This window comes from Alligator mississippiensis, chromosome 8, assembly GCF_030867095.1.
Source record: "Alligator mississippiensis isolate rAllMis1 chromosome 8, rAllMis1, whole genome shotgun sequence".
Taxonomy (NCBI): domain Eukaryota; kingdom Metazoa; phylum Chordata; order Crocodylia; family Alligatoridae; genus Alligator; species Alligator mississippiensis.
In genome coordinates this window covers 5,503,547-5,519,543 of record NC_081831.1, presented here as the reverse complement: position 1 = coordinate 5,519,543, position 15,997 = coordinate 5,503,547, and the positions used below count along the sequence as shown (strand labels likewise).

The following is a 15,997-nucleotide window of genomic DNA, read 5'->3' as shown; positions in this document are numbered from 1 at the left end:
AATTCAACACTGACTGCTTGCTTAAAAATCCAAACACAAAGGTCCATCTGGGATATTCCTAAGAGCTGAATAATAACAATGACTTGTGTTGGTCAGTACTCACCTGTAAATAATTCCTCTAATATGGAGAAAGAATAACCCAACTGAAATCTCAGCTGCATAGAACCTGTAAAGGCAGAATTTTGTGTTTTTATTTGTATACAATTTTCCTCTGCTGAAGTGTATTTTAAATCCAATATGCGAAAGAATGCAAGTAGAAGAGTATAAATTGCTACCTTATTAATTTTACTCGCACACATACATACCTATAGAGGGAGGGAGGGAGGATAAATGACACCCTGGATCAACTTGATTTTAACTATTATTTGTTTTTAATTTAAACTCTTTGATAATATCATGACAAAAGAAGCAAAGAATATGAATCTTTCTTAGGCACCCTCTACACTTACAGCTTTTGTGCAATTAACTGGGTAACTGTGCAATTAAACTGAGACCATCTACATGTGCAAAGTACCTCTCATACTATAAAAGGGTCCAATCATTTATAAAGTTAGACCTTGAAAATGTGTACTAACTTAATAGCTGGTTGCTATCCAGCTTTAGTTTGCATGTGTAACAGGGTTTCCCATGTGGCTGGCAGCCCAATCAGCTGACTGGGCTCCCAGCTGCAGGGGGGCACCATGCCCAGCTGGGGCTGGAAGTGCTGCAGCTAAGGGACTCTCAGCTCTTGCAGCGCCCAGCAGCTGTGGGGCACGGCTATGATCGCCCAGCTCTGGGGGTGCATTGTGTGTTTCTGCAGCTGGGAGATGGCAGTCCTGCAGCTGTTGGGACTTACAGCCTTGACTACATATGGGGCATAGCGAGGCTGTGAGCCCTCTATTTGCTGTATCAAGGGGAGCCCAGGATGGCAATTCTGGGCTCCCCAGGTACGGGCAAGAAGGTGTACTAGGATCTTATGCTGGATCCTACAATCGCGCCTCCTGCGATGCACATGTGGCATTACAGGAGGCGTGACTGACTGACTCACGTGTCAGATCCTATCATGTGTATACCTGCCCTTAAACTAAGAGCAACATGGTGCAATGATGGCATGACAGGTATCCAATACGTAATATGACTGAATAGGTCATTCCTCAACATCTGATCATGCCTGAATATTTGTCTAACACTACAACTTAATTTACACTGCGTTAAATCATTTATAAAATTACTGTTCCTTTATAAAAATGTTAATGGATTAATTACATGCAGCTAGCAGAATAACTACCACAGAAAATGTACTTGCTGAATGTAGTTTAATCGTGTATAATACTGATAAGCTTTTGAAGCCAGAGTTGCTGTGCACTTGTGCAAATTGCACAGAAGAGGGCTATTAAAAGACTAAATTAATTATTAAGTTTAATAAGAGAAGGAGGCAGCTTTGCTCCAAAAACTCTGGTTCAGAATTGTGTGGGAACACTCTCTTTGGGATGGTATCACCAAAAACTCTTGGGTGGGGAAGGGCCTCAGCCGGGGTAACTTATTCAGAGATCCTGGTTTTCTCTGTTTAAAAATACCAAATTCTCTGATAAAAATCAGAAATTCTCCGATTAAAATCCCCCAAATTTGTGTTTTTCCATGACGCCACTGTATATACAGATATCAGTGGAACAAAATGATGTAGTGATACATTTAAAATTTTAAAGCAATTTGGAAGCCTACCAGTGCCTCAATTATTATAATAAAATAAATTCTAAATACACCTCTGCCAGTCTGTCAGGGGAAACCCATGGTTTCCCATGTTTTTCTCCTTTAAAATAGAAAATCTGAATTTTTCCGCAGCAAATGGAGACCCCAGATCTCAGTTTCTTATAGTGCAAATGCTTTCAATGGCGCTTTGACAGTTTACACCAGATGAGGATCCATCCATTCCTCAGATTCCCCTGCCTTTTCTTTAGCTCTTCATTGGGTCAGATGTCATCATTTGTCTTTTACAGATCAAATCTTCACTTCAGATTAACTCTGCCTTATTTCACTCATCCAAAATCCAAATTCTTTTTAACACTCTTGCATTTTTTAAAACAAGTCTTCAAATGTTGTATTAAAGTTTCATTCATAAATGAACTGTAAAGTGTTGCATAAATGATTCATAGATGTTAATAGTATGTTAAACATGAATATGTCAAGGTGGTTAGAAGCAGCCCCCTGGCCTGTTGGACTCCATAAGAGCTTAACCACTGATATTTATTAAAATATCCATTAATTATTAGTTTATTTCTACACATGATTTATATATAGAATTTTAATATAAAGCACAATTCTAAAACTTCTTCCTAATTACTAATTAAGTCTTTATTATAGTATAACTTTTAATCAGTTCCCACTGTCTTTCACTGTAGTGCCCATTTAGAATGACTAGAATCAGTAATAACATATTTAATTTCCTGCTGTCCGAAACATTACTACTTGGGAGATCTGGATTGAGTCAATGTGAGTTTGTTGCTGTTTGTTTTTTAAATAATCTGCCTCCAGTGGTAAATCAGCACATACCATTTTCAGATCAGTATTGTGTTGAAGGTCAACAGATCGGCAAAGGTTGCACCAGCCCAGACAGAACAATGCCCAGCAGGTTTCTACAGGATACTGCATTCTCAAAGGTGCAAAATGAAATAAATGGAAACGAACACTCACACTGCTTGTGGCTCCTTAAATTTCCCTACTTGCTGAATGTGATACATGAGGTCACCGCCATTCACATACTCCATAACAAAGTACAGACGATCCTAGGAAACAGCATTGAAAAGGTAAGTATATCAGTAGAGGCCACTGCACTATTACGGATGAGTCTAACCTCAAACAATCTTAAAAGCGTATCTACGTCAAAGAAAGCTAAAGATGCTGAGCCTCCGTGAAATCTTCTGTTTTATATTATACACTTGTGTATAGGTACCTAAGCTCCAATGTATAAAAAGTCAGACATCCTCTCATAACTGAGCACCCTTGTGCAGGATACTTTGGCAGGCGGTGACATGATCAAAAACCAACCCAATGTTATCATCAGCAGTTCAAATGTGATCCAGAAAGCATCAGTGATGGGTGGGCAGTACTCATCCTTGTAGTCGCATAGAGCATAATTACTGCTCCTTTCTGCTTTCTTTATTTGCTTTAGGTAGGGCCCAAATCCTGAAATATCTAATCAAAAGTTTCAGTCTAATGTATTCAGACAGGAAGGAGACTTATTACTAAAATCTACTATTTCAGACCTTACTCGCTCTTTGCCTCAGGATCTTTGATTAAAAATAAAAATCTCCCCAACAGTTTTTCACATTGCTCAGTAACTTGTTCTCATCTAAGATTTCAGTAGGTTTATAGGCATTTAAAAGCTCCAATTCTCTTGATTGTGTTTAAGAGACATGCCCTGGGTAAAATGATTAATCGGGCAAACCACAACTCTAAGATCTTGCTATAAATTATCTATTATAAAACTCCCAGCAAGAGAAATGTGCAAGGAAAAAAGAATAAACTGAAAGAAACTAATCATATGCTTTACTGTAGACAGGCAGGTCGTGCCATTTCTTCCCTTCACATCCAGCTTTTTAATTTTTGTTGCTAACATGCAGTGCTCGAATCCTTGTCTGCCACACGGGAGACCTGGATTCAATTCCCAGACATGCATGTAACTACAGCTGTTGAGGCACCGCATGTCTGGACTTGGTGTGGTCTTTGCATTGTCTCAATGGTCTGACGGGGGATGAAAGCTCTGGGCAGCCTCCGCTCCTCCGTGCTCCTGCATAGGTGTGTGTGTCGAGGGTCCCGGTGACCTCTCATGCATACACCACGATCCAGAAGGATTGACAGTTGCCTACTAATCCTCTACAACGTTTCACAGCACTGGGTGCAAACAGATGAATATTTATGAAAATATTACCTAAATGAGGCAAAGGTGTTTGTTATGGTCTATCTAAGTTCTTATACAGCGAGGGTGACCATCAGTCCCATTTTTTCCGGGGCAGCTCCTGATTTTGGAGGCTGGTCCCAAGCATGGGGCACAGATTAAAAGAAATGTCCTGTGCACGAGGCGCAGTCTACGGGAGTGGCGCAGTGTCCCGGGGAAGTGGCTGGGCAAGTTGCCGCTCCACCTCCACGTCTCCCTGCAGCGCGCCGCTGACTTGGGAGGCGCGGAGGGGAAGCAGCAGTCCAGATGTCTTGTATTTCCAACCAGGACTGATGGTCACCCTATAGATGGTCCCGCTATGATGGTATGTGATTATTTCCAAGTGTGCATACAAACAGCAACCTGTTTTTCTCTGGTTCCTCTAGGCAGCAAAGACTAAACTTTTTCCTTTGAGTTTCTACATTTAAAATATAGCTGTAAATGTGGAAAAACTATATTGGACAAATGGGTTGTGAATTTTACTCAGATTATTACTGAAGACAAACCAAAACATATGTAATTAGAGCATGGTTTAAGGGGGTTTTGGGGTTTTTTTTAGCTGGAAGCTCTTTTATTTTATTACAATAATTTTCATATATTAGTAATGTACAGGGAAAATAATTTTTTAGAAGTAAAAACACTCCATGTGCACTAATCCTCAGATTCATATTTTATTAAGTTTAATTTGGTACTTAGTTCTATATTTTGCATTCACATAATCAAAGTAATTTGGGCCACGTTCTGTTCAGAGATTTGTAGATATTAAATGGAATTTTAAAATATTTCTAAGAATACTGAGAATTATACCATGAATCAGTCACATCATGACATGCTTTATTTGTTGAATGTTCAACAACTTCAAGCTATGGTAGATGTTATTTTGCCCTAGTCTTTTGAAGTTATGCAAAAGTTGAGGAGGGGGGAGCTCTGTAGTTTATGGGTCTAGCAATGGGAGACAACTTTTAATTTCCAAGTTATGCATTTGCAGATTGATAACTGCATGTATTACTGCTGAATGGTCAAAAATTGATGCCAAATGAGACCTCAGCCTTGGAAATGTGTATAAAGGTTCATACATTTTCCAGATGTGCTTCAACCTTCAAAGGTTTGGAGCTTGAGTTAAGTTGCCTCCATCCAGATCCAAGGCAAGTGTCCACAGCATAAAAAACCCACCACATACAAACAAATTGTCTATCACAGATCTTTTTCTGTGCTTTAAAGTAGGCCTTGCCCGGACCATATTTTGAGGTGTACGTCACCTCCTGGCCTTCATATTGCTACATAATCCTACTCTTTATTCCAGCTTTGGTAGACATTTCTGTATGTTTTATATAAAACAGAACCACAACATTAGGGAAGCAATAAGTACTAAACTCCTTTCTTGCTGGCCAGGTACCTACTTTCAGCCTCCTTATCCTAGGATAACCAGACAATTACATAAAAATCCCATTATGTTATTCCTAAACATTTATCTAATTACATAAATTAGAATAATTAGATCACTAGTATGTGAATACTAAGGCCCAGATCCATGATGGTTTTTCAGGCATCTAACTCCTAATTATTTCTATGGGCATTAAGGTATTCAAATAAACTTTGTGGATCTGTACCAAAGCACTTACTGTATATGGATACTGAATGTATGAATAAACCCATTAGTTTAACAGACCCCTTGAATACGGCATGAGAAAATACCTGTAAAATGAACGTGGGATATTTTCAAAACTATAACTTATTTTTATGACTAGCTGATCTCACAGGATATCTATTTCTTTACTGCTTTCTGTGCCAGGAACCCATGAGCTCTGTAGAGTTGGATACTATAAGTGTTACTGAAAATGATATGAATAAGAATATTATCTTAAATAGAAAATTAAATTGTGAAAAATATTTGGTGAGGAAGAAAGAGAGAGAGACCACGTACAACTGTTTGGAAACAAGAGTGCAGCTGTGTTAGGAAAGGTGGCTTGTCTTGTAGTGCTAGGACTCGCTTTTCAACCATGGTACATTCTACATCATCGTCCTGAATCACCACATCTTTTTTCAGTATTTTGATTGCGTACAGCTCTTCTGTCCCCTTCCTGTCTGCCAGCATCACCTGTACAAAGAGAAATAACAGGGTGAAAATCTTCCTCGCTGTCAGAGAAAGGTGGTGACTCATAAGCCTTAGGAAATGTGTAAATGGCACTCCACTTTTCGTTCTGCTGGCGCGTACCGACTATTCTGAAGCTCCAAAAATAGCATGATTACTCACCGATTACAGCGAGCTGTACTAGTCATTGCAAACCCACTGTTTACAGTGACACCTGTGCCAAGGCTCGCAGGCTAATCATGGAGACCTTTCCTAAGACTCAGTAAAATGTCAGACCCCATGTAAATTCCTTTATAAAACAGACTTTATTGTATAGCCACCTGGTGAAACAGCCAAAATTAGCAGTAGCCCTTTTGGTACCAAACAAGTGGCACTGGATTCATCGTCGTGATGTTTCCTAAACACGCATTGCAAACACTGCTGCCTCAGGCTACTCCTGGCAAGGCAACAGAAAGACACAATCCTCTTCAGCTTTGGGAAGGTCTGAACCCCAAAGTCTGGACGCTTGAACTCACAGCAAAACATGGAGATGCTTTGTCAGAATTAATGTTCTTAAACTTACCAGGAATTTGGAAACTGAATTTTTAAAATGTCACCTAACCCAGCATCCAAATTTTGCAAAAAGATACCAATATCAATGCCAAAGGACACAAGACAGGCACTTGTAGGCTCATCTGCTAACCCAGGCAGCTACATAGAGAATGCCATTATTTACTATAGCATTAATATTTGAAAACTGGCCTGCAAAAATTGAATGTCAAGGCATTTATTGGTTTCATCTTGGCAATTTCATACTACAGAAAACAAATACTCCCACATCTGATATCTTCCAGTTAACTGTCAATATAAAATAATTCAGTTTTGCAGACATGAAAATATCTTACTGCCCTCTGCAGGCTATCAGATGCCGTAGTATGCATGGATAAATGAATAACAGAGCAAGTACAGAGTGTTTAAACATAGCACTATCCTTCTTCCAAATCTTGAGGGAACTCAGTGGCATTTTTTTCCTATTGGCTTTATGAATTAATAGCTCTTAATAGTGAAAGGGGTTGTTATTTAGTTTGTAAGCACGGGCCACAAAAGTTCAGCAGTTCCAACATCTTGACCAACCACTTGACGTTCAACTAGAATGCCCCTTTCGGAAAGGCGCTTGATTGTGACTTAAAGACCTGGGGCTCTGGGGGGGAGGGGGGCGGTGCTTTAATTAGAGTAGCTCTCAGAGCCACTCTCATTAAAGTGCCACTGTCTTGTGTATCAGCATCCCCGCATGTCAAATGGTGGTGGGGGTGCTTGAACTAAAGCTCATTCGACGAGTTTTAGCTCAAGCACCCCTACCGCCATTTTTAAGGGCAGGAATGCTGACAGATGACACGTACAAACAACTAGAACTCTTGGTTCCAAAAGGATACCTTTTATTAGACCAACTGCGAAATTGCAAGAAAACGGTTCTTTTCGGCAAGCTTACGGGATCAAAGTCCCTTCGTCTGCGAAAAGTATAGATGGTACAAGATTTCCCAGTTGGTCTAATAAAAGGTATAATTTTTTGTATGTCTTCTTGTCTCAAACCAAGACAGCTACCAAGTACACCCCGATGCATAAGACACAGGAGGTTGCTGGAAGGCAGTATTTGCCACGCTCCAGCAGACTCGATTAACCATTTACTTTCATTCCAATGGTTACTAAGTCTCCATACCTGGGAGCAGAATTATTAGTTAATTTCTGAATTAAAAACAAAGCAGGTAGAACGGATTTCAATGTTTCTTACCTTTCCAAAGCTCCCCTTGCCAAGCACCATGAGAAAGTTGAAATCTGTCAGTTGTACGTTATCTATGTTGTTGGATGGTAGAGTGGAAATCCTGTCTCCTTTTGGAGTAATGACTTTGTTACCAGCTGGCCCAAGTCTGGCTTTCTAGGGAAGTAAAGGAGTATTGCAGTCAGAATTGCAGACTGTTTTTGCAGTAAAACGCGAGATGACTGACTCAAGGCTACATTCTCAGGAAAAAGGCTGCATAACAAAAATGTTTCACAAACACAAATTTAAAGATTCATTCCAACAACACTTTTGACATTATTAAGTGAATGAAAACAGGAAACTGTCTGTGCTTAACCAGATAAAAGCAGATATTTATCTGGTTAGAAAAGCATAATCAAAGCAACAAAAAAAAATCTCATGCCAACAGCAGGCTAATTTGTGATTTTTGCTTTTAAATATAAAGAGTGCTCATGCTGTAATCTCATTAGTGTATTTTAGGATACACTCTTCAATACATTCTCTTTTGAATGTTATACTCAAGTTCATTCTGCATAGCAACAGTTAGGAAGTGTGTGACATGCACTGTGAAAAATAACCTCCACTTTTAAAAACCAACATATTATGACGGACAATGATAATGAACGTGGCCACTTTTGGACGGGCATTACAATCAAGTTTGATTTCAATCAAGCGTTGATCTAGGGCAGAAGGGGCAATATTGCATACATAAGGTTTAAGTTGGCAAGATAGTTTGTTTTGTAGAAGGTTGCAACAGCATGAATACAACAAATGAGATAAAACTGCTCAGTTAAGTTGCACTTCAAACCTCAGAGTTAATAAAGGAAAAAATGGAGACTCACCAAATAAAAATGTGAGGTATAACAACACAAATTCCCCTCTTTCCTCAAACTTATCCCACACACTAGCAGAAATGAATCCAAGACGTTTTCATGCTGGCATTACTCTCATTTCAATGTTTTTCCCCCTCAGCTATACAGGGGATCCAGTGAGTTGACCCATCTAAATGATTACTAATGTGGACAAAAGAGCTTTGCATCTTCAAGACACTTTCCAATATTAGCTATTCCTTGCTCCATATCTGGAAGGTACAGTAGTTGCATATTCTTACCATTTTGCAAGTAAGGGAGCTGAGGCATCAAGAGGTTAAATCACTTGTCCAAAATCCCACAGTCAGCTTCAAAGTCTGGATAAGAACATACCCTTGTGTGCTGCACATGGAAATCTCCCTCCCTCCAGAGCTAAACAGTAAGGGTAAGAATACAGGACTGGAGGAAACTGCTTGGGGCAGGGCGTTTCAGCTACCAGCCCGTTTTTATAACTCCTTTCAGAAACAGTCAAAATCCAGCTCATGGATTAGATTTCTATCCATGCTATGATTGGAAGGCTGTTTTGGGATCCTTTCACGTGTGTGTAAAGTGTTATACTTCACCAGTAGATACAGGATTTTTTGTCTTCAACAAACCTGAATGTTTTTCCTTTTATATTTACAGCAGATCTTAAGAATAACAGTATTTTCAGATTTTATCCTGTATTATTGTTATTATTATTATCTACTTGTACTGCAATATCACCCAAAAACACCATTCAGGGTCCAGGCTCCATTGGGAGAACTGCTGTATAAACACCCAGTAAGAGACAGCTCCTGCCCCAAATACCTTTCAGTGCAAGTTGCTGATAGTACACTGCGTTGTTCATAGCAGATACAACTGCTGACAAACCCCCACGGGCTTCACAGGAGTTCTGCAGAGCCAGAAAGGTCTGCCTCCGAACACCAAATGGCAGGACCAGTAGATCCCCTTGCACACTTCTTCTCCCAGTCTGTCAGCTCAGCAGCACTGCTGGAGCTCGCTCCCTGCACATATGGCTTCTTCCCACTCAGTTTCGTGCCTGAGGATGCAAACACTATTCGACATCCCTTTCATTCTAAATTATTAAGATTTGGGGCAAAATATCAGTTTCTTGGAAACAATAATATTCATTTATTTATAAACGATTCATTAATAGATGCTTTATTCATAGCTCCCTCTACATGTGACATTTATGTTGTGATTAACATGTCAATCATGGCATAAATGGCACATGTGCACCCAATTTTAGGTGCCATAAAATGGCAAACCAGCCATAAAAGGGTTCCACATATAATGTAGAGACTTGTTACAATGCCATAACTTGTTACAATGTCGAACCTTTTTCATTTGTGAGATGCCTTAAATTGAACATGTAGCAGGTCCAGGCCAGGGCTAGGCAGGGACCCCAGTTCCAGACTCTGGTGCAATCCCTGGCCAGAGACAACAATCAGCTGATTGTTGGCCCTGACCCTGGACCTGTGCACATCCTGCTTTCAACTTGGTGGAGCAGGGGAATCCCAGGATCGTGATCCTGGGCTCCCTTGCACTAGCAAGTAGAATGGGTATGATTAAGATCTTACTCCTGATCCCCAAATTGTGTTTGCTGCAGTACATGGTGGCCTGGCAGTAAGCCCTGCTGTCAGGATCATCAGTTAGCTCCAAAAAGGGAACTAGTTTTCTTAGCAAGCTTCATGCCCTCTGCTGGCTGCAAACAAGAAGGCATTTCAGGCTTCTCATAAGTAACAACTACAGGGAAAATTCAATTCTCACTAAGCTGAGAGAGAGGACAAAAATGAATCTTTAAAGCCAGAAAAGGCTGGCTGGTCATCTTAGCAGAACAGACTTAGACACACATTAGTGTCCTGAGACACTAATATTTGTATATATTTTAAATCCATAGTCATTAATTAAGTGGGGAAAATTCACTCTGCTACTCTCCAGGTAAGTTGCAATGCTGTTTCTGGGGTTTGGAACATTTTATTTTCTAAAAGCAAAATATCTTTCTCACTGTGAAGCTAATTGCCTGAACATAAATAGAGGCAATTACTCAGTTTGCTGAATAAGGAGCACTTGGGAATATGCAATTTATCACACTTATATTGAACATTCAATATCTTCAAGAAAGGGAGGAAAGTGGATCTGGCTAACTATAGGCCCATCAGCCTGACTTCTATCCCAGGGAAGATCTTAGAAAAGTTTATTAAGGAGGCCATCCTTAATGGACTGGCCGACGCCGACTTCTTAAGGGATAGCCAGCACGGGTTTGTTGCGGGTAGGTCTTGCTTGACCAATCTCATTTCCTTCTACGACCAGGTGACCTATCACCTGGACAAGGGAGATGAGATTGATGTCATATATCTTGACTTCAAAAAAGCCTTCGACCTGGTGTCCCATGATCGTCTCTTGGAGAAACTGGCCAATTGTCGCCTTGGGTCCTCCACGATCCACTGGCTGGAAAATTGGCTCCGGGGTTGGACCCAGAGGGTAGTAATTGATGGAAGTCACTCATCGTGGTGTCCTGTGACCAGTGGGGTCCCCCAGGGCTCTGTCCTTGGACCCATACTGTTCAACATCTTCATTAATGATGTGGACACGGGAGTCAGAAGCGGACTGGCCAAGTTCGCCGATGACACCAAACTTTGGGGCAAAGCATCCACACCAGAAGACAGGAGGATGATCCAGGCTGACCTGGACAGGCTCAGCAAGTGGGCGGATGAGAATCTGATGGTGTTCAACGCCGATAAATGCAAGATTCTCCACCTTGGGGAAAAAAAACCCGCAGCATCCTTATAGGCTTGGCAGTGCTATGTTGGCTAGCACTATGCAAGAAAGAGACTTGGGGGTCATCATTGACCACAAGATGAACATGAGCCTGCAATGCGATGCTGCGGCTAGTAAAGCGACCAAAACGCTGGCTTGCATCCATAGATGCTTCTCAAGCAAATCCCGGGACGTCATTCTCCCCCTGTACTCGGCCTTAGTGAGGCCGCAGCTGGAGTACTGCGTCCAGTTTTGGGCTCCACAATTCAAAAAGGATGTGGAGAAGCTTGAGAGAGTCCAGAGAAGAGCCACGCGCATGATCAGGGGTCAGGGAAGCAGACCCTACGATGACAGGCTGAGAGCCCTGGGGCTCTTTAGCCTGGAAAAGCGCAGGCTCAGGGGTGATCTGATGGCCACCTACAAGTTTATCAGGGGTGACCACCAGTATCTAGGGGAACGTTTGTTCACCAGAGCGCCCCAAGGGATGACGAGGACGAATGGTCACAAACTACTACAAGACCGTTTCAGGCTGGACATAAGGAAGAATTTCTTTACTGTCCGAGCCCCCAAGGTCTGGAACAGCCTGCCACCGGAGGTTGTTCAAGCGCCTTCATTGAACACCTTCAAGATGAAACTGGATGCTTATCTTGCTGGGATCCTATGACCCCAGCTGACTTCCTGCCCTTTGGGCGGGGGGCTGGACTCGATGATCTTCCGAGGTCCCTTCCAGCCCTAATGTCTATGAAATCTATGAAATTGTAAATGTGATAATATCAAAGTTAAAAATATTCAAGATAAATATATCTAATCTGTACAAACATGACACAAGAACTTTACCAAAAATGTGTACTGTGGTATATCAGGTTATTTTAAGTGAAATTTTATAAAAAATAAGGTATGCAGGACATATGAAAAAATAAATGGGTGGTTTGAGGCCAAGTGTAAAAGGCTTGGTAAATCGCACGTGACTTTTTACGAATCTTATTTAAAAGAGTTTGAGATGAGTGTCCTTGTAAATACTCTGCAGGCATTACAGAGAAACAGTGCCTGTTGTAAAATTTGACTTTTGTTACATCAAGAAAGTATTGGGAGAATGGGGAAGAGGGGACATTTTTTGCCTTTCACTAGCCTGCAAAAAAAAAAATGGATTCCACAGTTTGTTTTATAATTTGGGTATCTTATACAAGACTTAATATCTGCTGTATGTGAACTTAGCCATGTGCCAGTGATGACATCAAATATTTTACCATTTGAACATACTTCATGCAAAACATTATGTAGCTAAAAGAACTCAGGACTTAGAAGCATTTTCCAAATCCTACTGCAGCATGGACATAATGAAATAAATGAGCAACCACTCTTCCAGCCTAGAAGGAGTCCTGAACAAAAGTTTAGTGCTTTCTCCAAGGTCTTTCCAAATCAATAAAGGGGCATAAACCTAAATGACCTAAACAGTGACAATTAATGGCAAATAGCCATCTAAAGGTCTACAGTTACCTTTCATCTTGGCCAATGGTCCAATCATTGTGGACAGTTAAAAAAACAAAACTAAAAAAGAAGAGTGTAAAACAAAAAGTAACACTTCTTTTTGTTGCTCTTTGTCTGAAACCCGTCCTGAAAGTACAGTGCAAACTTCAAGGTTGGTAAACAGGTATTGCAAAGTACTCATTACCTCTAATTAAGTGTTTCAAGATCTTTTGTAGGGATGCTCAATATGAAATAACCCCCCCCCCCAAAAAGTCAACAGCATAAAAGAATTGTCATTTATTGGGTCAGACTGTGGGTCCATCTTGCCCAGTATCCTGTGTCATACGGTGAGACAGGAAGAGTGACCAGCATATGACCAGGGTTTTTCCCCCCACTATTTATCTCCCATTTGCAGCCTCCAACCTTTACGGTCTAAGAAGTTCTAATTTAGAGGCTGTCCCCCTAACTCCTGTGCTCAATAGCTACTGATGCACCTTTCCTCCAAGAATCTGTCCAATCCCTTTTGGAATCAGGGTAAACTGTGAGCTTCCACAACGTCTTGTGGCAATGAGTTCCACACCTGAATTACATGGTGTCTGAAAAACAATTTCCTTTTGTTACTTTTAAACTTACTACTTACTAGTTTCATTTGATGACCCCTACTTCATACTGTACATGTCTACACAAAACACTATGTCGCCATAGCGATGAGCTACAGTGATGTAAGATCAGTGGGTACGAACTGTGACACTAACGCTACTGTGCAGTGGCATCAGAAATGACTTGTGTGGCACCAGGACTGCACAGTAACAACTGGCAGTCCGGCACACGTGTAGCCATGCACACTGGGTTGTATTTAAGAGGAGTGCCACTCACAATCAAGGGAAGTGCTTCTTCCACTCTTCAGCACTGGTAAGGCCTCACTTGGAGTACTGTGTCCAGTTTTGGGCCCCACACTTCAAGAAGGATGTGGACAGATTGGAAAAGGTCCTACACAGAGCAAAAAAACCCAACCTAATTAGGAACTTGGGAGGCAAGACTTGAGGAAAGGCTGAAAGAACTAGCGTTGTTAAGCCTGGAGAAGAGAAGACTAAGGGGGAATTTGATAACAGTCTTCAAATACCTGAGGAGCAGTTGCAGAAAGGATGGAGATGATCTTTTCTCTGTGACCATTGGGGACAGGACTAGGAGCAATGGCCTCAAAGCTTCAGCAGGGGAAATTCAGATTGGAGACTAGGAGGAACTTTTTATTAGGGTTCGGTGACCTAATCTCTGAATTTGAATTGAATCAGGAGACCCTTTAATCTCTCTGAATCAAATCAGAGATTTGAAGCTGGGCAATGTGGGGGGGCCCCCTGCGCTCCCCAGTAGACCTGGAAGTGGACTGGAAATACTTCTGGTCCACTTCCAGGTTTGCCGCTGAGCACATGGAGGGCCCCCCGCGCTCCTGTGGGACTCTCCATGCGCCCCAGCATTGCAGCATTCACGAGCTGCGCTAGTATCTCGAGGTATGTAGAAAAAACATTTAAAGCTGTGTCTGTGTCCAAATCACTGATCGAATCTTCAGATTTGGATTCAAATCAGGGACAGTGATCTGAATCAATGAATTGAATCACTGTCCCTTAATCCAAATCCAAATCGAATAGGGCCTGCTTTGCACACCCCTAATAAACAGGAAACCCAGAATGAACAAAAATTTCACACTGCTCTGCAGAATCAGTTACTATGATATACTCTACATGGTTCAATAATATTCAATATATAACCAAAAACCCTGTTTTAAACATCGGGGAAGTTTATGTCTGTTTATATCTACATTTTTTTTTCCAGCAAAGTCAGTGAATTAAAAATACCCCCAAAACTTACTTCTTGTCTCTTTAGCATAGTTAACATTTTAAAAAAGAATATTTTTTATTTTGTAATTAGCTTTTTTGATAGCTGATTGATCTCTACAGCATGGCAGTTCACTTTTTTATGACAACCACAGATTATTTAGCACCTTCTTCACTGGGATGAAAAGCAATTAAGATGGTGTTATGCATTGCTGAACTAAATCTAAAGAGGAATTCAGTCATTTATTATACAGTAAATAGAATAACTTCTTATTGTCACTTCAACATGACAAACCATGCAATTGGGGGTGGGAACAGGAACCGTTCATAACCATTAAACAGCATTTTCAATAAAACGAGCTTATTCTCTTGGATGACATATCGTAGACTCATTTGTAAACATAACTGAAAACTTCTTCCTATAAGCACTGTCAATTTTAATTATTTTGGGGCTATCACCCCCAAGGAAAGGATAAAGAGTCCTCAGGGCAAAAACCAACAACAATAAAACAAAAAGCATTTTCTATCAGAGACATTTCATGTACAATGCTTAAACCCACACCACGACATATTCCACACGCAGCCAACACCTCCTACAGGACCCTGTGCTGGGATTTGAGATGAAAGAGATCAAGGGCAAACACTGCAAGAGGATGCAGTGTCGCAAATAGTGATATAGCAACTTTCCTACTGTCCAGCAGACACCACCACTAGATTTATGTGAGTCAGAGGTGTAGGATTTGACCCGGGATAAGGTACAGCTGTGATGAACTACAGGCTGATCCACCTAGGACTGATTTGCTGTTACCTCCTGAAAGAACTGGCTACAGTGGTTTACATCACCTGTGCACTTTGTGAAATTTCCAAGCCATATTATACTTGAAAGTGTCCTGTAGGCTGAATTGAAAGAATAAATTGAAGAGTATGATATTCATAAACTGTTAAAGGCAACACTTTAGCTGGCTTTAATAAAGTTTGCATGAGTGCTTAATATCATCATCTTGCACTTGGATAGTGTCTTGATTATCATCTTGGCCAGGTGGTCATCTGTCTCTTTGGCGGAAAGCATATCTCAGGCTACTTTGTGCATAGCAGTTCCCACCACATCTGAAGGTGGAGAGGTGGCCCATAGTTTGTTCCTACTCTTCATTCAAGAGCTGGTCATGGTGGCTTTGGAACAGTCTCTTACACCTCGTCCAACAACTGGTACTTTCAGTAATGCTGACACTTAATGGCCCATGGGCCTTCTTTTTTAAAGGCATACCAGTTTCCAATGCCACATGAGAGGATGATGTGCCTAGCATCACA

The 15,997-nt window shown here is 41.0% G+C and overlaps 1 protein-coding gene across 3 annotated transcripts in view; it reads right to left on the bottom strand.

The window, feature by feature from the left end:
- PRKCA (protein kinase C alpha) overlaps positions 1-15,997 on the bottom strand; it is a 319,404-nt gene that overhangs the window by 33,676 nt on the left and 269,731 nt on the right. For all 3 annotated transcript variants that reach the window (XM_059732039.1, XM_059732041.1, XM_059732042.1), the window contains 4 exons: positions 7,774-7,917; positions 5,838-6,011; positions 2,671-2,762; positions 104-166 (listed from right to left, as the gene is read on the bottom strand). In XM_059732039.1, coding sequence (XP_059588022.1) covers positions 104-166; positions 2,671-2,762; positions 5,838-6,011; positions 7,774-7,917 — 473 coding nt within the window. The remainder of the gene's footprint in view (positions 1-103; positions 167-2,670; positions 2,763-5,837; positions 6,012-7,773; positions 7,918-15,997) is intronic.